This window comes from Stegostoma tigrinum, chromosome 14, assembly GCF_030684315.1.
Source record: "Stegostoma tigrinum isolate sSteTig4 chromosome 14, sSteTig4.hap1, whole genome shotgun sequence".
NCBI classification, from domain to species: Eukaryota; Metazoa; Chordata; class Chondrichthyes; order Orectolobiformes; family Stegostomatidae; genus Stegostoma; species Stegostoma tigrinum.
The window spans coordinates 9,597,321-9,620,870 of NC_081367.1; the positions used below are offsets into that span (position 1 = coordinate 9,597,321).

General features: G+C 41.8%; 1 protein-coding gene across 1 annotated transcript in view; it reads right to left on the reverse strand.

Moving 5' to 3' along the window:
* Window positions 1-23,550, reverse strand: part of crocc2 (ciliary rootlet coiled-coil, rootletin family member 2) — a 270,040-nt gene that overhangs the window by 183,679 nt on the left and 62,811 nt on the right. Inside the window, exons 4-6 of the mRNA XM_048542456.2 lie at window positions 22,957-23,136; window positions 5,682-5,765; window positions 2,523-2,629 (exon numbers count right to left, since the gene is read on the reverse strand). Coding sequence (XP_048398413.1) covers window positions 2,523-2,629; window positions 5,682-5,765; window positions 22,957-23,136 — 371 coding nt within the window. The remainder of the gene's footprint in view (window positions 1-2,522; window positions 2,630-5,681; window positions 5,766-22,956; window positions 23,137-23,550) is intronic.

The window sequence follows — 23,550 nt, forward strand, 5'->3', positions numbered from 1 at the left end:
AGACAACTTGGAGAATTTTGCTGCTGAGTTTTGCAAGGGCCAAACGGATGATTTAACAGACAATTAAAGGAGTCTCTGGTGAATCCACGCCATCAAGACTGTTATGTACGTATCCAAGGAACCTTCTAGGGATCCCAAAATACAGCTGCCTGTCAATGTGACAAAACTGATGATTGGGAAACTGAGAGGTCCTCCATATTAGAAGCCAAGCTAAAGAATTCTGGATTTGCATGTGGTTCTGCAAGTCTGCAAAGAGTGATGTGGGTGGTTGTGTAAGATCTTTCTGGCATTGATTATGTAAAATGCACCTTTTTTATTTGAAAAATACTTGTCTATTATTTCATGTTTCATTTGCATCGTTACAATTCAGGATAAAGTGCAAATGACATAAAGGGAATCTTACTAGTACTTTCTTCATTTGGGGGGGGTCATTCAGTAAATGTGGTTATTTTGGTCTACCCTTCTCCGAAAGGGGGGTTTAACAGCTGAATTCAGGAATGCCATGAGTGTATGTTAGTGCTAGATCCCAAAGGTTTAAACTCATGGTTGCTTAGAAAGTGCAGATACTGTTGCTATGCCACCCAATGTGTTTCTACTTTTTTTGCAGAGCAAGATTTTTCAAAAAGCAAGCAAGATACATGACCTCCTTATGTTATTGCTGGTCGTTCTGGTTGACAGAGGAATGTTAATGAAGAGAGCAGGAGGACCTCCCTGCTCTTCCTCAAAAGATACCATGGGATCTTATAATCTGTACGAACTTTGACAGTTCGTTTGAAAGATTCCATTTCTAATGACCCTCCCGCGGTGTCCAAGATTCTGTGCCCAAGTCCTCAAAGTAACAATTCTTGAGCCCAAAAGTAAATTCACCCTATGTATCCTGAGTGGACATGTGTTAAATTATGATATACTTACCAGATAATAATGGAATGAAAGCTAAGAATGAAAGGGAACAGACAGAAATTCAGTAGCTGTGAAATATTCTAATATTTCTACAAGCATGCAACATGGGCTGTAACTGAAATCTAAGATGAGTCTCAGCTGGTAGGTGAAAAATAGGATCCCAGAGGCAGACGAGCACACACTGGTACAGTCAATTCCAGATAAACACCAGTCTCAATCCAACAGCTGTGCATCAAACCACTTCCCACTCACTGCCATCAGGCAGTCCTAAGGAGCCAAGCACAACATTTGAGCACAAGCATAAATAGACAAGCAGAAAATGGTTAAATACAAAAACCACCCACCTGCAGCCAGGTATAGTAAGAACTGCAGACGCTGGAGTGAGAGATAACACAGTATAGAGCTGGAGGATCACAGCAGGCCAGGCAGCATCAGAGGATTAGGAAGGTATACGTTTCAGGTCAGGAGCCTTCTTCAGAAAATTTCTGTAAGAAGGGTCCCGACCCGAAACGTCAGTTTTCCTGCTCTTCTGATGCTGCTTAGCCCGCTGTGCTCCTCCAGCTCCACATTGTGTTGTACCTGTAGTCAGGTATCACCCATAAAGAATAGCACTGGCTTGAGCTAATGTTTCAAATTCTGGGGCTGGAACTTCCAAGTCGGAAAACCCCTTGGCTGACCCAAAACCGGGCTGAAGCGCAGATTCCAGAAATCTCACTTCCGAAACTATTATCAACCATTTTCACCGCAGTAGGTGGTGAATGGGAATGAGAATATTCCTGCCCACCCATGCATAACGGATGGTGTTGCCCTTATAAAAGCACATCTGTATCCAAGCAGAAGCAATTTTCATTCCTGAGATATTTAAAAGACAACTTGTAGTTTTAAACATTTGAGGAAAATGTCTCAACCTAGCAGAGTTCTTTAGAGAGGTAAGGAGGGAAATTTGGATTCTGTCCTTTCACACTCTGGGACTGGCTGGGACAGTAGCTCAGACACTGTCCTTTCACACTCTGGGACTGGCTGGGACAGTGGTCCACATTAACCTTTACTTCATGACAATTCAGATTTGAGTTTTTGGACAATATTTCTCAGTTCTCTATTGCTTTGCAAATACCAACAGGATGCAAAACTTCCACTGTGAATGAGATTTGGCTGTGTAAATACAGCTTCTCAAAAGACTTGGGCAAATAGAGGCACACTGCCTCAAAATCAGTGTTAAACTCTAGTAAGTTAATACTCCAACTCGGAGGACACAGAGAAAAAATACATACAGATGCAAGAGTTGATCATTGGAGGTTGATAATGAAGTAACAATCAGAGACAGTGAAGATGGACCTTTACCTTGCAAGGACTCATTCTCTATCGTGAGATAAGCAGGTTTCATTTAAGTGGAAGATATTCGAATTTCCGTCACTAAAACCTCAGAGCTGAGGACTGAAAATCTCATTAGTGAAAAGTTCTCTTCTGCTTTTTCCACAGCGTTTATGGTAGTGGGTTGCTTCATTACAAAACCAATTGGAAACACAACAAGCTAAGGATCAGGACTGCATATGTCCATGGTTTTATTGATTTGCAAAAGCTCCAGCTACTGATGACAGAAGCAAAGAATAAATGTTGCTCACCTCTGCTGTTCCTCCTCTAGGCGAATGAGCGTAGTCTCCAGTTCAGTGCTGTGCTCATACTCTGTTCTCCTCAAGCAGGATTCCACTGTCTCTACACGGGTCTGTAACTGAATTTAACAGCAGTACCCAAAAATAGTGATAAGATAGCCTGGACTTGGAAACAATGTTCCTGGCATGAATGAGAATAGACAAAGCAAAAGGAGCCCTGATGACACCTCATGCTGCTAGCCTACACAGTCATTGTTCTTGGCTAGTCCTAGTGTTGTGCCTCATCTCACTATATTACCTTACCAGGCTCCAGGTTCAACTTCTTCACACTGAAGTTGTCTGTCTGTTGATCCATTGAGGATTGATCTAAGTCAGTCACCAGCACTGTTTCCAGACATTGAGATTTTTGCATCATCACAAGGGATGACAAGCTGAGCCAGTTTCCCATTGCCTCCTTCACAGTCTGTGGATGCTTATTCCTTGGTGGGCTACAAACAAAGCCAAGAAAGACCACTTGACCTCATGATGAGGAAATGGATGCAATGGTTCCGAAAGTTTCAGTATTGGAGATTATATTTTGCATTACCCAATCTGATAATGTCACAGTCTTAGGTGGAGAACCAGGAAGTCTAATTTTAGGTCTAATGTAGTCAGACCTGTCATCTCTGGCTCTGGTTAACATTAAACGATTATGCCCACATGTACCTATTGCCATTATTCAATCAACTACATCTTACTGGTAAAATAAGTGCCTCTTCTTGTTAAGATTTACTAGTGGTTTATCATCCACCATTAGTAACTGAATAGGTCCTTGGACCTAATATGGAAGTGAAGGTTAGTGGCAGCATTCTACAGCAATCACAATATGCCTCAGCTTGGTGTAACATCTGACAGTGGAATGGCTTATGTCAGGACCCATTAATGAAAACCGCTTATTATTACAATTTCCTCATACCCTGCTTCTTCAGTCTTGCCCAACCTTAGTCATTTGGCCTCCTGTGCATCTCTCTCAACCTTAGTCTTTAGCTCCTGAAACTTATTTAATGAAAATCCCCCCTCAGAATCAGCTCTCCGTTGCTATATCTTCAACCTGTCTTTAAAAACTACTCAGCTGCCTTCACTTGTGCATTCAGTAACCTTCCATCATTACTTGATGATAAGATCATAAGTTCATCAAAAGTAAGAGCAAGACTCGGCTGTTTATCCAATTGAATGATGGAGCAGGATCAATAATATCACGGATGATTTGACTGCAATCTGAACTCTAATTTCCCACCTACATCTATCACCTTCAACTCGCTTGTCAATCAAAAACCTGTCCGACTCAGCCATGAACATATTAAATGATCTAGCCTCCACTGCTCTGTCACAGAGAAATCCAAATACTAACATCCTCAGAGAACAAATTCACTACAATAAAGGAGATCATATTTCTTAAGCTGTCTCCCCTGTTCTGAAATCCCACACGAGTGAATATCTTCTCAGCATGTACCGTGACAAGTCTTCTCAAAATCCTTTACCTTTCAATAAGATCGCCTCATTATAAACTTCTGAGTACAGAAAGAGACTCTTCATTCCGTGAATCAGCCCAGTGAGCATCTTCAGAAATGTTTCCAATACAAATATAATCCTCCTTAAAGAAGGAGATGAAAAGTTGTTCGCAGTACACTGGGTTCAACTTCATCCGTGCCCTGTACAATGTAATAATTGAGGCTAGAAGAATGCACCATCACCCTTCATTCTTCCCCTTTAAACATTATTCTTACATTTTTCCCACCAAAATGAACAACATTCTTTCCAAGATAATAAAATGTGAGGCTGGATGAACACAGCGGGCCCAGCAGCATCTCAGGAGCACAAAAGCTGACATTTCGGGCCAAGACCCTTCATCAGATTCTTTCCACATTTTTCCACATTATACTCCAGCCACCTAAATATTGAACGTATCGATATCCCTTTGCTGACTTTTTGTATTCTCTTCATATGCTTTCCAAAATATTATTGCATCAACAGCAGTTTTGGCTACAACATAATTGGTCCCTTCAACAATTCTTCAATATATATTAATATCTTGGGTGAAGACCCAGCACTCCACCAGTTACAGTCTGTCACTATGAAAATGATTCATATATCCCTACTGTATCCAGTAAGATAACAATCTTCTATCAGTGCCGATATATCGCCTGCAAAACAGTGACGATTTATTTAATGCAGTAGAATGGAATCTTACTTGATGCTTTTTTGAATTCTAAGTACACAACATCTGCTTGTTTCATTTCATCTATCCCGCTTGTTATCCTCTCCAGTAAACTTGCTGCTCACACTAAATCAACTGTTGAACTGTTGAACAATATCAATAATGAAATGTAAAAGAAATTTGCTGATATCAGACCAATGTTTTGCTCAGCTGAAAGATCACTCTATATTTTAAGTGCAGCAATGGAGTTGAATAGGCTACATCAAAGCCAAGGAGCATAGGACAGGTGCAGAAAAAAAAACATTTTACACATGGACTAGTCTAAAGAAGTGAGACAATCACCATAATAACAAAGTGTGGAGCTGAATGAACACAGCAGGCCAAGCAGCATTTAAGGTGCACAAAAACTGACGTTTCAGGCCTAGACCCTTCATCGGGGTCTAGGCCCGAAACGTCAGCTTTTGTGCTCCTAAGATGCTGCTTGGCCTGCTGTGTTCATCCAGCTCCACACTTTGTTATCTCGGATTTTCCAGCATCTGCAGTTCCCATTATCTCTGAGACAATCACCAGTTGAGCTAACGGACAACCTCCATCTGGAACTGAACTGCAGTGGATCTGGTAACCAATCCCTGACTCTGTGTGTGTGTGTGTGTGTGTGTGTGTGTGTGTGTGTGTGTGTGTGTGTGTGTGTGTGTGTGTGTGTGTGTGTGTGTGTGTGTGTAAAAGAACTACCTTCCTTTTTCGTCCCCATCCTTTCGTTTCTTGCACTTTAAAGCCTTCTCACTATCTCACTTGTTTTGTCAATCCCTCCTTTATACTTTTTGTTTTGCTCACTCTTTCTCTCTGTCACTTTGCCTACTCTGTTTCTCAGCTGTTCTCACTCTCAGTCTCTTGGACCCAGCTATGCTGCCATGTGAAAAGGCCAAGCTACATGATCCAGCACAAGTGATTTAGACTGAGTGATTCATACCCACCGACACTTTCTGCTGTTCCAACTCAGAGGTCTTCTCAAGAACCTGCTGTTCCAGCTCACCACATCTTTTCTTATACTGCAGGACCTGAAAGGGGCAAGGAAAGAACTTCACCTTAGACCTCTGCATCTTTGATGATGAAACTTTATGCAAATCCTAACTGCCAAGTAATGAATATTAAATTTGAATTGTCTTATGGCATACAATGACTATCAGTGCCTGCACGGAGCTATATTGTAGCAGAAGGTAGATTTCAGGAAGAGAGAGGAAAATGGGTGAAAATTCGAGAACAAAGACCACATCTAGTATAGGTATAATCCTTGTTGGTAGATGCAACATTTTCTTTTGGTTTGTAATCTTACCAGCATGGATGGACTGACAGTGCAACACTGTGGATCATCCAAGTCCATTCATTTCCTATAAATAACATCCCAATCGTACAATCCTCTTGAGAAATTTCCATCGCTGAGCATGTGTCAGAAATTTTGGAGGATGTCACCCAGGATCAGCTGACCTTTTCATGGTTAAGCCTATGTATTGAGTACCCTTTTGGGTTTCCAATATGTGTTCCCAATGGATCAGATTCTTTGCCAGAAATGTAAAGTTAGTCAGTTGTTCTAACTTTTCAGTTACCGGTGAGAGATTTGCAACTTGTTTGACTTTGTTTTGTCACCCTCAAAACCAACTTTCCAACTCAATCTGGAACATGGGATCGAAGAGATTCCATGGCACTGTTTCAACGAGGAGCTGGGGTATTCTCCCTGTTGTCCTAACAAATATTAAATCTCTCAATGAACACAGGAGATTATCTGGTCATTATTGCTTTGCTATTTGTGGTATCATGCTGTGCGCAAATTAGTGGTATTTCCTCCATTCAACAGTGAGAACAATTCAAAGCTACTTCATTAGTTGTAACAAGTTGTAGAATGTCCTGAGATCGTGGCAGGGGCATCAGAAATACAAGTCTTTCATTTCATTCCCCATCCCCCCATCCCCATCCACAGTCCACTGCAAAATGGTTGTAGTTAAAACCTGAATTGGGCAAATGTTCAACTTTTATATAAAAATCTTCGATTACTAAACTCTCACAAATGCACAGTCTGATTGCCAAGAAATGTTGGACCAATTTTTCTGTAAATTGATGATAAAAATAAAGAATTAACCAACCCACGTGTTCAGGCCCCTTAATCATTCATTCATTTAGCTTGCATGAAGAACAGGAAAACGGTAATGCACTCAATTATTAGATATGAGCATGATTAGCCTTGTAACTGTACTGCTGTGTCTCAATGACTTCTGCCTGGGGAGTTGCCGGTGTTTGACATTCTGGCCATTCAACGCTGGATAATCCGGAACATTCTTTGTTTGGATCAGTAGTTTGTGTGTGTTTAACTGTTATTCTTGGAGTAGGAATGCAGTGCAATGGGAAGTGGTTTGCCCTGTCAGTATTCTGTGTTTAGCTCAGATCTCGCTTGGACCACATCTGAGTTTATCTGGAGTCATCTGTCCAAACAAAATTTGGATCCAAGCATTACATTATTTGGCCCAAATCTTGCAGCAGATTTAACTCTTCAAAAGACTTCATCAGGGCTATCCTGAAAATCCCCTGCTGTAGTAGCAGTTTAGACTGTGGTCATTTTACTGCGCAGTGGTAGTGTGATTCAGTTTTCACTGGCGGTCTTGACTATATTCTGCCTGTGAGTGTCCTAGATAAAGCAAGTTTTGGACTCTTAAGTGGATATAGCTCTAAAGCATAATAATGTCTCTAATTCAATATATGTTAATTTTAATGTTAATCAAATTCAACCTACAGAAGGTTGTTGTGGGAAATGGAACAATTTCCACAAGACATTCACACGGTGGCATATTACTTGAAGCCCACATTGGCGTGCTAAATCTAACACTACATATCTAAACCAGTAACCTTCCCATTTCGCAGCCACGTTCCTCACTTGGATGTGCTCAGCTTTGGGTTGATCCCATCTACAAAGGAAGGCTTTGCTCAGCCCACAAGTTACATTCCCCTACAACACTTTTTTATATTGATGATGTAGAATTATCCTCTTCCAATTCTATTTTGTGGATTTTTCTTCTGATTATTTGGTCCAAACCAGGCCTAAGACCCATTGTTAGATTCCACCTGCTTCGTATTGAGCACTTGCCCATTCTGCAGGTCCAGTCCTGTACTCAGATGGACGCATTTTTAAAGGTGACCTTGTTGGTGTGGAGCTAGCCTGTACTTCTACAGGTGGGCCTCTCTGCTGACAAATCAAAAAGATAAAATTACTTCTCGGGTTGTACATTGAGATCCAGTTCGGTAATTGACAACTCCCACCAATCTCTATCACATTATCAGCAATATCTATTTACAGAATCAATTATTGGCTCTTGCAATGGCTATCGATGCCTAGTTGGTTTTTCTTGGTTTTTCTCCACACCCTTGCACACTATTCCTACCCAAATGACCATTCAATGCTTTCTTGAATACCTCAAATTAGCATCACCACATTTTCAGACAGTGCATTCTATAGTCTAATTACTTGTTACATGAAAACAATTTTTCTCACATTACAGTTGTTCCTTTTGCAAATCACAGAGTCTGTGCCCTTTGGTTCTTGTTCCTTTTATAAGTGAGAGGAGTGTCTCCCTGCCTACCCAGTCCAGCCTGCTCATGAATTTAACATCTCAACCCGATCTTCTTCTCTATGGGGACTAGTCTCAGCCTCTTCAATCTATTTCTCATAGCCGAAATCTCTCATATCTGGAAATGTTCTTGTTAAATTACTTCTGCACTCTCTCCAATACAGTCACATCCATGCATTCCTATAATGTGGCATCCAGAACTGTACACAATACGCTCGCTGAGATCTGATAACTGCCTTGCACAAGTTCAACATCATGACCCCTTATCAATAAAGCTGAGGACACTGCCTGTTTTACTTACGGCTCTCTCTACCTGTCCCGCCACATTCAAAGATCTGTGCACATATACACCCGGGTCCCTCAGCTCCTGAACCCTCTATCTCATGGGATTAATAAAACTAGGGTTGCATTTGATGATGAAGATGATGATGTAATGAACTATTCCCGACATCAGGATGGGCTATTCTCATGAAACTGTGGAAAGTAAGTCCCTATCTTTCAGTTTAATGTGCTGGGAGGGATTGGCACGAAAACAGGTCAGAAATGTCTTTGGCTAGGAGTCATACCATTCAGCTGGGCTACAACTCTTAGATGTGGCTACCAAACCTTAAAGGGGAGACCATTGTTATGAGCTCAAAATGCTTAACCCACAGAAAAAATAGTTCACAAAGAGAATTGTGGATGTAGAATCTGTCTCATTTGTTGCATTATGTCACCCAGATATGGGATATATTCTCAAAGGACATGTTCATACTGTCATCACCATATCTAGTACAATAGTACAAAGGTCTCACTCCATCTTACTGAATCCTCTTGCAGCATGACACACTGAGGGAAACACATGTAATACACCTAGCTTGAGTCCATGCAAAACAAGTGCTTGTGATTGTACTGTGATTATGCAGATAGCAGGTGCAAAACAAAATTTTATTGATTTTTTTCACTAATACATGACCCACATCTCATTCATATACTACAGAAGGTAACATAAAGTATTGCATCATGGTAATTGAAGATAATCAGTTGTCACATCATACCACACCATCACTCACTGATAATATCTTGCTTTACAGTCAGATGGAAAGGAAGGAAAATGATCTGGACAGGAGAGTACCCTCTTCTGTAAAGCTGAGGGGCATGGAAGGAGGTGGCCAACTCATTAAAACTGTTCATCAATTAGAAAGTAAGACTAAGTATGTACATTTCCAGAGAAACATTAAGGAAAGTGGTCTAAAAGATGGCAGTTCTGCTTAATTCAAGAAAATAGAAATGTTGTTGGAGATTGCAATCTGTGGTATTGTTCAACTTTCAAGAAAGACTATACATTGAGGACATGTGTGTTTTGAGAACTAGTTCTCCAATTTTGAACAACTGCCAACTTGCCGCTCTAATCATCAGCTCCCTCCTAATCATTGTCCTATTTAAATTACTGTTATCTTCATAACAAATTTCCTATATGCTTCTTTTGTAATGTTACAAGTGTGTAGCCTGAGATAAATGGTCACATGGACTGTCCTTGCCCAATTACAGCCTGATATGAACATAGAAAACATCTTCCAAAGTCATTCCTTTTCTTCATTCCACAAATCGTCTGGACTAGAATCCTTCAAAGATCTTGTCCTCCTCTTCCTGATCTATGTGTCAGCCTACAATGGCATCAGATACACGGTCAACTTTCACATTCATGTTAAATGATACCCAGCCTCTGACTCTAACAACTTCTCTGTTTCTTCCATGCCTCTGTGCTTACCAATCTGCATATCCGTATCCTAATCTTGGTCAAGTCATTTTTCTTTGAAATCCAAAAGTCATCACCTTTAACTTCCAATTCAAAAGGTTCTTTTGCTGTTAGTTTCGATCTCTTCCCTAGCCACAGCCACCTATTGAACATAAGCATTAAATTGTCTTCAATTATAAGCAAAGATTCAGAAGCTTTAACTTCTCTCACTTCCAATGGAGTCATAGAGTCATACAACACAGAAACAGGCCCTTTAGTCCAACATGTCCATGCGGACCAGTCTTCCCAATCTCACTTAGTCCCATTTGCCAGCATTTGGCCAATATCCCTCTAAACCCTTCATATTCATATAGTCATCCAGATGCCTTTCAAACATAATTGTACCAGCCTCCACCACTTCCTCTGGCGGCTCGTTCCATACATGCACCACCCTCTGCATGAAAAAGCTACCCCTCAGGTCCTTTATAAATGAATCCCCTCACATGTTAAACCTATGCCCTCTAGTTTTGTACTCCTTCACTCTGGGAGAAAGACCTTGGCTGTTCACCTTATTCATGGTCCTCATGAATTTCTAAACTACTATAAGGTCAACCCTCAGCCTCCAACACTCCAGGAAGAAAGTCCCAGCCTATTCAGATCTCCCTATAGCTCAAACCGTCCAGTCCCAGCAACATCCTTGTAAATCTTTTCTGCACCCTCTCAGGTTTAAGTGCGTCTTTCCTGTAGCAATGAGACTAGAATTGAATGCAGTATTTCAAAAGTGGCCTCACCAAAGTCCTGTTCAGCGGTAACATGACATCCCAAACATGATACTCAATGCACTGACAAATGAAAATAAGCATGTCAAACACCTTTTTCACCACCCTGTCTACCTGCAACTTTTGTTTCAAAAAAGCTTTGCACCTACACCCTGAGGTCCCTTTGTTCAGCAACTCTCCCCGGGACCCTAACATTAAGTATATAATCCTGCCCTACTTTACATTATCAAAATGCAACACTTCATATTTATCTAAATTAAACTCCATCTGCCAGTCCATGGCCCATTGACCCATCTGCTCAAGGTCCCATTGTACCCTGAGATAGTCTTCTTCACTTCTACAGCACTTTTTTGGCGTTGTCTGCAAGGTGACTGACCATACCTCCTATATTCACATCCAACTCATCTATATAAATGATGAACAACAGTGGGCCCAGCACTGATCCTTGTGGCACACCACTGGTCACAGGCCTCCAGTCCAAAAGACAAACTTCTGCCATCACCTTCTGTCTCTTACCTTCAAAGTCAATTTTGTATTCAATTGGCTAGTTCTCCTGGATCCCATGTGAACTAATCTTACTAACCAGTCTACCATACAGAGCCCAGTTAAACGCTCTACTAAAGTCCATTTACACAACTACCACGCTGCCTTCATCAATCCTCTTTGTCGCTTCTTCAAAAAAACTCTTTCAGGTTAATGAGACGTGATTTCCCATGCACAAAGTCATGCTGAATATCCCTAATCAGTCCTTGTTTTCCAAATGTATGTGAATCCTGTCCCTCAGAATCCCGTCCAACAACTTACTCACCACGACATTGAGCTCACTGGTCTATAGTTCCCTTGTTTTTCCTTACAGGCCTTCTTAAATAGCCGCACTAAGGGAACCAATCTCCAGCCTTACGGCACCTCACTCATGGCTATCGGTGATACAAATATCTCAGCAAGGGAGCCAGTAATGTCTTCCCTCGCTTCTCACAAAACTCTGCGAAACACCTGATCAGGTCGCGTTGGAAGATCTCTGGCACCTCCTCTTCCGTAAAATGAACTCTTTACAAGATATCAGTATTTACTTCCCAGAGTTCCCCAGCTTCCAAGTCCTTCTCCACAGTAAATATTGACACAAATAGGGCGGCACGGTGGTTCAGTGGTTAGCACTGCAGCCTCACAGCACCAGGGACCCGGGTTCGATTCCAGCCTCGGGTGACTGTCCGTGTGGAGTTTGCACATTCTCCCCGTGTCTGCGTGGGTTTCCTCCAGGTGCTCCGGTTTCCTCCCACAGTCCAGAAATGTGCAGGCTAGGTGGATTGGCCATGCTAAATTGCCCGTAGTGTTCAGGGGTGTGTGGGTTATAGGGGGATGGGTCTGTGTGGGATGCTTCAAGGGGCAGTGTGGACTTGTTGGGCCAAAGGGCCTGTTTCCACACTGTAGGGAATCTAATCTCATCAAATGTGTTTAATATTTCACCTTTTTCCAGTGATTCCACACAGAAATGGTCACACTGGTCTTTCAGGGGTCCTATTCTCTCCCTGGTTGTTCTTTTGCCCTTAATGTATTTATAGAATGTCTTTGGATTCTCTTTAACTCATTTTGCCAAAGCTAGCTCATGTCCCCTTTTTGCTCACCTGATTTCCCTCTAGAGTATACCCCCACTGCCCTTATATTCTTTGAGGTTTTCAGTCAGACCCAGCTGTCTATACATGATAAATGCCTCCTTCTTTTTCTTGACAAGATACTCAACTTATCTATTTATCTGGCATTCCCTAAACCTCCTAGCCTTGCCCTTCACACTAACAGGAACAAACTGTCTCTGAACTATCATTATCTCATTCTTAAAGGCCTCCAATTTCCCAACTGTCCTTTTACCTGCAAAGAGCCTCCCCAACCAACGTTTGAAAGCTCCTGTCTAAAACCATCAAAATTGACCTTACTCCAATTTAGAACTTTAACTTTTTATCAGTTCTATCCTTTCCCATCTTTATTTTAAAACTAACAGAATTATGATCACTTGTTCCAAAATGCTCCCCCACAAACACCTCACTCACCTGTCCTGCCACATTTCCAAACAGAAGTTCAAGTGTTGCTCCTTCTCTGGTAGGTACATCCACTCATTTGAATAACAAAGTTCTTTTGTAAGCACTTCACAAATTCCTCCCCATCCAAGCCCTTAAGAGTAGGCAGTCCCAATCATTGTTTGGAAAGTCAAAACCCCTACCATTACAATGTTATTTAAAGTTTTTGAGAAGATTTGTAGCTTGGGTTGTGGATGAGGTTGTTGACTTGCTCGTCAAGCTGGCATGTTTGACTGCAAACGTTTTGTCACCCTGCTAGGTAACATCGTCAGTCTGCCTCCAATGAAGTGTCGGTGTTCCGTCCCACTTGTTATTTATATGCCTCGGTCTTCCTCGGTTGGTATCACTTTCAGTTCTGATTTTTAGTAGTTTATATGCCGGGCCCAGTTTGTTTGTTGATGGAGTTCCAGTTGGAATGCCAGGCCTCCAGGAATTCCCTGGCATTGTTTGGATTGTGCCATTATGGATGTGTAAATAACAAGCGGGACTGAACACCGATGCTTCACCGGAGGTGCACTGATGATGTTACCGAGCAGGGTGATGAAATGTCTCTGCAGCCAAACATACCGGCTCAGTGAGCGAGTCTGCAACCTCACTACAATGTTATTTTTCTTACAGATATCTGAGATCTCCTGACACATTTGCTTCTCAGGGATATTGGTCCCTTTCCAATTCTGGTGGAACCCACTCCTCTTAAACAGGTTATCTCTACCCCGAAGGAATCCCAGCGCTCCAAAAATGTAATTCTTGCCCCCATCAGCAGTTCCTAAGCCGGGCATTGATTTACTGCATCCTCTTATGCGCAGTCTCATTAGCCTGTAACCCCAGTAGCAGTCCAGATATTGCTGCCTGCCAGGGTCTATTTTTTTAACCACCTGCCTCGATTCCTTTTCTCTCTTTGCAGAATCTCATCACTTTTTCTACCCATGTCATTGGTATCATCAAGCTTGACACCTTCCCTTCTCAGAATGTTCTGCACCCGTTCCAAGACACCATTGACTCTGGCACCAGGGAGGCAATACACCAGCCTGATGTCTCACAGTCAGCGACAGAAATGTCTGTTTGTGCCCCAGGCTAGAGAATCCCCTCTCATAATCAATCACTTGGAACCTGGTGTACCCCAAATTATGGTAGCGCCAGTCATGGTACCAGAAACCTGGCTGTCAGTTCTAAACACCCCTAACAGGCCATCCCTCCCTACAGTATCCAAAGCAGCATGCCTGTTTGACAATTGGTATGACATTGCCAACCTTTGCCAAAACCTCAGCATCCATTCTTGCATTGAGTTCCATCTGCCCATCACCACTCTGTTTTGAGTTCTTACGACTGTTATGCCCCCTCAAAATACATTGAGAAGGTAGCCTAGACCTTATTTTTTTCTTATTTTAAAGGTAAATGTCAGGTGCTGTGTTCCAGATGTAGTTCACCTGGTCAAATTACTTGATGTTCTGCAGAATGCAATTTATTCAAACTCTATAGTTAAAATACAACAAAAGAATGAAGAATTTTGAATAACATCTCTGTTGGAAAACTTAACAGAGTAGCAGATGCAGTAATTACTACCAATTAATCATTCCAATATAGATACATTCCATAAACACACCTCTGGCAAAAGTCAAATTCAGAACATGATTGTCTCAAATGCAATCCAGTGGCCTAGGAAGAGAACGCCCAGGCTTTTGGCTCTGAGCGAGGAAGTGAAAAATAGCTTCCACTTCTTCAAGATCCCAATAGCAACTGATGCTGAAAACTAGAAACTAACAGTCCCTGGTTCTGTGGATGGGAGTTTGACCACACCCACTCAGGCTGCTTCTATTGTTTCAGCTTGTAAAGAAAGTAACCAAGGCTTCACAAGTTGTTTATGTTCTCATAGACTGCTTGGCACCTATTTCCCAGTCTCTCTCTAAAATAAAACACACCTCTTAAAGCCACAGTATCATCACACTGCTCTTAACCTTGGAGTACTGGAACAGAAAGCAGTCTGGAAACCTTGTGATGAAGGCTGTGCTGAATTTTAGACTTGACCAGAATTTAGACTATTCATTATCCAACATGTGCAAACTCATAACATGCTCTTGGTCCGGGTTTAAAATAGACATTTTCAGTGGTGGATACCAACCACTACTCCACGAATGAATTGAATCATGAAAAGTGCAGCCAAGGCAGTTTCTGAGTGCAAACAATGAATACAAAAGTACACAGTGAAACCATATAAATAAGACAACTGTTGAATGGCACACAGAGACAAAAACTGTTCTCAGTTTAGGTATTTTCTGTTTCTGGAGGGTTGGATTTGGGGTATACCTCTGGGCATCACACTAGAAGGATGTGAACACAGAAGAGGTTTACAAGAATGGTTCCAAGGATGAGAAATTTCAGTCATGAGAACAGATTGGAGAAGTTGGGATTGCTATATTTTGCTGCTCATATTGCAGCTATATAGAACTGTTGTTAGGCCACATTTGAAATATTGCGTACAGTTCTGGTCACCACACTGCCAGAAGGATGTGGAAGCTTTAGAAGGGTACAGAAACCAGTTACCAGGATGTTGCCTGGTTTGGAGGCTATTAACTATGAGAAAAGACTGGACAAAATGATGACTCTGATGAAGAGTCATCTAGACTCGAAACGTTAGCTTGCTCTCTCTCCGTGGATGCTATCTTACCGGTGTGATCTCCAGTATTTATTGTTTCTGAACAAAATTGTTTTCACATGAATGCTGAAGGATGAGGGGCAACCTAATCGAAGTTTACAAACTTATGAGAGGCATGGGTAGGCAGGGTCTTTTACTCAGGATATAAATGTCTATTACTGGCGGACAAAGGTGTAAGGTAAAAAGGGACAAGTTTAAAGGAGATATAACAGGCAGGCTTTTTTACACAGAGGGTACTATGTGCCTGGAATGCGCTCCTGGTGGATATCATAGAGTCATAAAGTCACACAGCATGGAAACAAACCCTTCAGTCCAACTCGTCCATGCCGGCCAAGTTTCCCAAACTAAACCAGTCCCACTTGTCTGTGTTTGACCCATATCCCTCTAAAACATTCATATTCATGTACTAGTCGAAGTGTCTTTTACATGTTGCAACTACACCTGCATCTACCACTTCCTCTGGCAGTTTGTTCCACATACGAACCACACTCTGTATGAAAAAGCTAGCCCTCAGGTCTCTATTAAACCTCTCCACTCTCACCTTAGAAATATGCCCCCTTGTTTTGAACGCCTTCACCCGAGGGGAATAAAACCATTGATATTCACATTATCCATGCCCCTCATGATTTTATAAACCTCTACAAGGCCACCCCTCAATCTTCTATGTTGTAGTGAAAAAAGTCCCAGCCTATCTAGCTTCTCCTTATAAACTCAAGCGCTCCATTCCCAGCAATAGCCTGATAAATCTTTTCCGAACCCTCCCCAATTTAATAATATTCTCTCTAAAACAGTGTGACCAGAACTATACACAGCACTCCAAAAATGGCCTCACTAACATCCTGTACATCCTCAATGTGACGTCTCAATTCTTGTACTCAATGGTCTGAGCAATGAAAGCAAGTGTGCTACATGCCTTCTTAACTGCTCTTCTACTTTCAGCATAATTTCCAAAGAACTGTGTACTGAACCCCTTGGGCTCTGTGTTCAACAACACTATCCAGAGCCCTATAATTAACTCTATAAGTCTTTCCCTTGTTTGTTTTGCTGAAATGCAATACCTCACATTCATCCAAATTAATCTCCATCTGCCACTCCTCAGCCCATTGGCTCAATCGATCAAGGTCCCTTTGTAATCTTAAGATAACCTTCTTCACTGTCGACTATTCCACCTATTTTGGTGCCACCCGCAAACTTACTAACCATGCCTCCTAAATTCTCACCCAAATCATTTATATAAATGACAAACAACGGTGAATAGAACACTAAATTCTTGTGGAACACCGCTGGTCACAGGCCTCCAGTCTGAAAAGGAATGCTCCACAACCACCCTCTGTCTCCTACCATCAAGCCAATTTTGTATCCAATTGTCAAGCTCTCCCTGAATCCCGTATGATCTAACTTTACCAGTCAGTCTACCATGTGGAACCTTGTCAAAGGCTTTACTAAAGTCCGTGGTGGTGGTGGGTAAAAAAACAACATTGAAGACGCATCTTGACAGGTATTTGAAGGGGCAGGGGACAGAGGGACATGGAGGCAAAAGGTTTTTACTTTAGAAAGACGTCATGTGTTAGCACAGTCTTGGTCGACCGTAGGCCCTTTTTCCTATACTGTATTGTCCTGCCCTTTCTTCTTTGCTGTCCTTGGAGACAAGATTAAAAGGACACCTGAAAGGAACATTCAAAATCATGAAGGGATTGGACAGAGTCAACAGGGAGAAACTGTTCCCAGTCTTAAAAGGATCACAAGAGGCCACAGATTCGAAACGACTTGTAAAAGCAGCAAAGGTGAGGAGCGAAAAAGAAAATGTTTTCACCCGCCAAGTGCTTTGTGTCTAGAATGTACTGCCTGCAAGTGTAGTGGGCGGCAGGTTCAAATGAGGCTTTAAAGAGGACACTGGATGATTATTTAAACAGAATCAATGTGCAAGGTTACGGGGAAAAATAAGAGAAAGGGAAGAAGTCATGATGCCCATTGGAGAGCCAGCAAAGACACAAGGGGCCAAATGGCTTCAATCTATGCAGCAGCACTTTTATGATATTGTGCTCCAATTGCTTTACTTCAAGTTTAAAACCTTTATCCTGGCTTTCAATTCTCTCCATTGCAACACCAATTCTTATCACCGTATACTCTTCTAGCCTCCTAAACAGCACATCTCTAATTCCCTATCCTGTCATCAAAATGTTTTTGGCAAATAAATCTCAGTAGTATATCTTTTATAAAACTCTACCTCTCTCAGATGCCTCTGTATTTTTACCTGTCAATCTAAGCCAGTGTCTCTATAATATATCCGTGTCGTATATTCTGGAAATCTACCTCCATTATATTCTCCCACAGTGAAACCTTTAAAGGGTTTGGGCCAAATTTAGCTCGTTAAGACTCGGAGCTCATAACTACATTGACTCTTGTTTTTCCACAATTCCCTGTTCAGCACAGATTTATTTTGTTATGCAGTGAGGAGGTTATCCCCACAGAGCCTCAACCTGGATCTCAGCTCATGGAAACAGCACAAGAATTCATTGTTCGGGAGCAAACCATAATCCCTGTTGAGTTGTGCCACAGCATCAGCTGGTGAGTTAATGAAGGTTACATTTGGATTAGACTGGATCAAGCTTGATGAAACCCAGATCAACTCGATTACTTTTGAAAATAAGCAAAATTAAAATGTAGCACTTGTTTGTTGAACAATCAGGATTGTTTGAAATGTTTTTAGTTCTTTTAGGCATTTAAAGCCATCTTAACCTAGCCCTGCAGTAGTTTATCTGCTGAGTAAAAGTAACTTGTTCATATTGTGGGACTCTTCTTTGCCAACAGGAGTCCATTCATTGGCACTCATATCTGGCAGCTTCATTTTATAGTAATGTATACTTGGAACAACTTGAACCTTGGATCACAATGAAAACCATTTGATTTTTTGGATGTTTCCCTTTCGGATTCAGTAAAAAGTGACTTGAGAACTTAGGTAAAGTGTGTTTTGGAGAAGCATGTAAGGAGGCTCTCAGAGAAACTGGGATTCTTTTCTCCCCTAGCAACTGTTAAGGGAAGATTTGATTAAGAGCCCCGATACAGTAAAATGGGAATGAATCTTTTCCACTCAAGAAGTCAGCAACCACAGGACACAGATTTAAGGCTCTTAGATCAAGAGCCAGTGGGAACATGAGAAATTTTTTTCTACAATGTTTTACTCCATTCTAGAATGCACTGAACCTGTTCTGCTACACTTTCAAACAATGCTAATTTTTGAAAGGAAATCGCATATTCACTTTAATAAATATTTTGCAGCAGTACAGGAAATGAATATTATTGGAGAGTTCTTTTCTGAGAAGTAAACATTCTGGGGGCTTGCATTGCCATTGTACGTTGAATGGCCTCCAGTTGTACTGTACTGAACCCATTAACGACATCACCTAATCACCAAATAACTCAGATGTCAACCCTCAATTCCAACCATTATGACCATAGATCCCAGGCCCACTCAAATACAGCAGCTTCTTTTTTTTTAACTGGTGTTAACCTTCTCATTAATAGTTCAGGAGTTGAGCAGTTTATAAACAAGGTGTGCTGAATAGACCAATCATTCCACTTAACAGAAGATGCATTTTGTCAAAACTTTTTATCTTGCACTCTTCAGGAAAATTTGCATGAAATACCAGAGAAAAGGGAAGCAACATTTATACTGTACAGAGGAGAACGTTTATTGTTAGCGATTTTGCCATGAAGAATGCAGTAGTTAAGGTGATGGCCAATTAACTGTTTTGTTTAATTTTTAAACAGGCAAGTTAACTCTGGTAGTCCAAGGAATTGTCTGGAGGAACTAATCAGGTAGTGGTTTTTCCCTGTTTGGTTGAGTGGAAATAGGTGCAGTGGGTGTTTACACGTTATGTCTTCAAAGAACATAGTCCTTTGTGTTAAAATATGAAGTTTCCAGCATGCATAAGTGCACCACACTGACAGCCTGACTGACAAACCAAAATTGTGAAGTATTATGCTGACAAACACAATCAGGTTCGTTTAGCATATGCTGCCCAATTGCGGAACTGCATGTAATGTTGTACACACAGTTGTGAGTTTCCCAAGTATGGGTTGGTTGGAGCAGCCAAAGGGATGCGATGTTTGATACAATCTGGATAATGTCTAACCTGATTAGGTCATTTCTCAAAGTATACCCATAACCCATGAACTCTAGTCCTGAAGGGTGCTCAGCACAGCTTGGATTACTCTGGAAGAGCAAAGTATCTCAGAGCGAGCAACAGCTAAAGTTAGTTGTTTCATGCTGTTATTATACAGTAGAAACATGAGCAGTGTTCACCACTTGGAGGCTGCCATTATTAAGCCAAGAGTATATTCTGCCTATCACTCAAATGAGTAACGTGATATATCAATTTCAGTGCCAGTGTGATACCAAGTATGCAGGCTGCAGGCTTAAAAATTGGCGCATTGTAAAACTTCTCCAAAAGTTTTCAGAGATACTTATTTCTGCAAAACCAACTATTTATTCCCCTGAGAACAAATTTACAAAGGAGTGGATCATTTCAAACTTACATCAGAATATGGCCACATTTGTCCGTAATTCAAGTCCCAAAAGAATTTAATTGTACTAAAAATCAGAGTTCAGGTGGGCTGAGTGTCTACTTAGACTGGCACTGGGATCTCGTTATCATGCTTCAGAATGCACGTTACATACACAGAGTTTTGGGGCTGGGTGTGGGTGAAGTGGTAATGGGAGGGAGGGGCTATTTTAATGCACGCAGTAGGCTACATCTCACTCTTCTGAGTCTTTAAAGCAGCCAGCTTCCCTTCAAGGGCTGATGCAGTATTTGCGGAAGAGAGAACTCAAATGCGTGCACAGAGAAGTGATTACGAAACTTGTCAAACAGATTATTGGATTCCAAGCATGCTTGAGCGTCACAGGGTTGGGGTCATGGGGAAGAGAGTCCTTCACACAACACATATTCGCTGAGGTTTTCAGTGTAAGAGGTTGCCAGAATTTGGTGACACCGCCAATAAAGATTCAGTAATCTCATCAGTGTTGTCGAAGTAGGAATCAGGTTCCACATTTCAACTACTCTCCCCACGCACTTGCACTGCAGACATCTCCAGCTCGCAACACTCTCACCCACACTGGCTTTCATTACCTTACAATTGTCGCAACACCTCAGATGGCAACTTCTCTTGCAGCTCAGACATTCCGCACTGCCTACTCTTACCACAACTCCAACCATCACTTGTCTATGCCTTACACCTTGCCCAAAACAGGTCAACTCTGCCAGGGACAACTGATGTTGAATATAAAAGGTGCCATTTTAGGAGAAATTTACAACATCAAAAAGCTAACTGAAAAGAAGAGTGTGAGCTAAAGAGAGGCCAAGTTGTCAAACTGGTTCTGTACAAAGCCGAACTAAGAGGTAAACTTAAAGTACCTGCACCCAGGCAAACAAGAGCAAGTACAATGGACAGTTAAAGAAACCTCAGTGTGGAGAGATGGTGCCAGGAAAATGCCGGCAAGTAGTGATATGGTGGTAAATTCACCAGACTGTTAATCCAGAAGCCCAGGCTCATGTTCTTGAGACAAGAGTTCAAATCTGAAATAGCAGTGAGCGTGATTTAAATTCAATTCATCAATCTGGAATATCAAGATGGTCTGAGCAATGGTGATCATTAATGACAATTATCATTTCACCGTTCTTAAAACTCATCTGATTTATTATTGTCCTTTGTAAAAAGAAACCCAACATCCTTACTCTTTCTTCAAACTCTTGGTTCACAGTAACGTGACTGAGTATTAGCTTCCTATTGAAATAGCCTGGAATGCCGTTCAGTCGCATGGCAAAATGGATCAGCAACAAATGCTGGCTTTGCCAATGATCGAACTAAAGGAAAAAACAAGCTACTGCATTAATTAATATAAAATGTGGATAATTGTGGTAGTGATTCACTCGATGGGCAGAATGGCCACCTTCTGTGCAGTAATGACTTGGTGTTTCCCATGAGAAAAGTCTGCATTATGAGGCAGTGGACTACATGGACAGTGCCAAGCCATTGAAAGATGCTTAAGATCAGATTACAAGGCACTCGGAAGATATGGCAGAAATATTAAAGGAATACGTTGCATCAGCTGTACTCTTTAAGATTTCCAAAGAACAAGTTTTGGGAGTCATCTCAAGAAAGCTTGTAAGTTGCCGAAATTCTGTTTTGGGCAGAAAAGCCCCATCCCACCCACACTGGTGAAATTGTGGTAGTGTGGAAACACTGCAAGCAGTTCTGGATGTGAGTTTGCTCGCTGAGCTGGAAGCAAACTCACATCCAGAACCTCAACCTGAGCTACAAATCTTCTCAAAACTGCAAGCAGTATTTAAATGCATCAGCATTGGGATGGGATTAGGGTCTAGTCCAATAACTGAAGAGTCAGTGAGTGCGCTTAACACATCCTCTGGGGTGACACATGCCTCCTGTGGTGGGTGTTCCCAGGAGCATGAGCCCTGGGGTTTTTTTGGGGGGAGGTCAGAGGATAGAAACCCCCACAACCATAAACTGGCAGCCAACTGTGGTTAATGCCAGTAATGCACTACAGGGAGAAGCTGGGGACTGACAAAACACCCAGGCCATGTAAGCTAAGATTGAGGACCATGGAGAGAGGAAAATTGCCAGTGGGGAGTGGCTCAGCAATAAGGCCAAGTGAGACCGTCCCTTCCAGGTGCCAGATCCTTTAAATGAAGGGCTACTGTCCACCCAACCAATCGTCCGCATCTTCCTGACTAGAATCCTGTGAGCAAGCTCAGTGGGTTTCCTGCACGGTTATCACAGCACTTACCACAGGGTGAATGGTACTATCATCAGGCTGTCTTATGGTGCTTATTGGCACATTTAATAACATCAACTGGCAGCAGCTCAGGAAGGCCAGCCACAAGCCTTCCCACCATACGGTGAAATTGGGCGAGAGGTGAGAAAGCAGCTGGGTGCATACAGAATGCTCCAAGCCCCATTAAAAACACCAGACTCACCTGAGCAGAAGGCATTAAATCCTGCCCTACCATCAGAGTTTTGCATCAAATTCTCTCTTTTCTTCAGGACATGCCCTCACACTCCAGAATTGAGACACCATTACACTCTAACAATTTACACAATTACCAACCTACTTTTCACTAAGCCTATGTTCCATTCCCTCATTTCTCAATGCAGTTTCATTGTTGATGGTTGCTATAAACAAAAGATCGCACCACGGTATAAAGACTGACGCCAGGTTCTGGTTTCTTGGGACTAATTCCAAATGTCTCGTTGTACACGTGCCTTTTCTCAGTTGCCAATTTCTCTACAATTTGACAAGATTCATTACTCTCTCTCTCTCCATTCCAACATTCACTTTCTGATTTGAGAGTCTACTTTTAACCTTACTGCAAATTGCAGTCTGTTCTCTTCCTACCTTAACCTGAAGCTTTTGTACAAGTTGAGCCTGACGCTGTTGTCCATCTTGATATGCCTGAAGCTTTCGCCTATAAACCCTTTCTTCGTTCTCAAATTGACGGCGGAGATCTGATACAGCCTTTGACTCAGTCCCTTTTTGCTCCCACTCAGAAACTTCAACCTTGAGTGATTTCTCCAACTAGTGGGAAGGAACACAGAAAATACAATTAGGCCTAGTGGCTACCAAAGAGACATCATTTCAGCCAAGTGAAATTGTGGATCACTATATACCATGTGGCATGATAGCATATGGTGATATTTATCTTTCTTAGAGCTGCTGTCTGCATGTTGGCCCAGTGAAACAGGCTGTGAAGGCAACAACTAGATAGCCAAGCTCCTCACTAGATAGCCAAGCATTGAGTCTCACTTCAGGTCCTTTCAATATTGGATCTGTTTACAAAGAGACGGACTTGCATTTCTACAGAGTCTTTCACAATACCAACATGCTTTACCAAATTATTACTGTCGTAATGCAGCAAATACAGGCATCCATTTGCAGAGGGGCAGATCCAACAAGCAATAATAAATAACCAGCTGGGAGATCTCCCCTGCT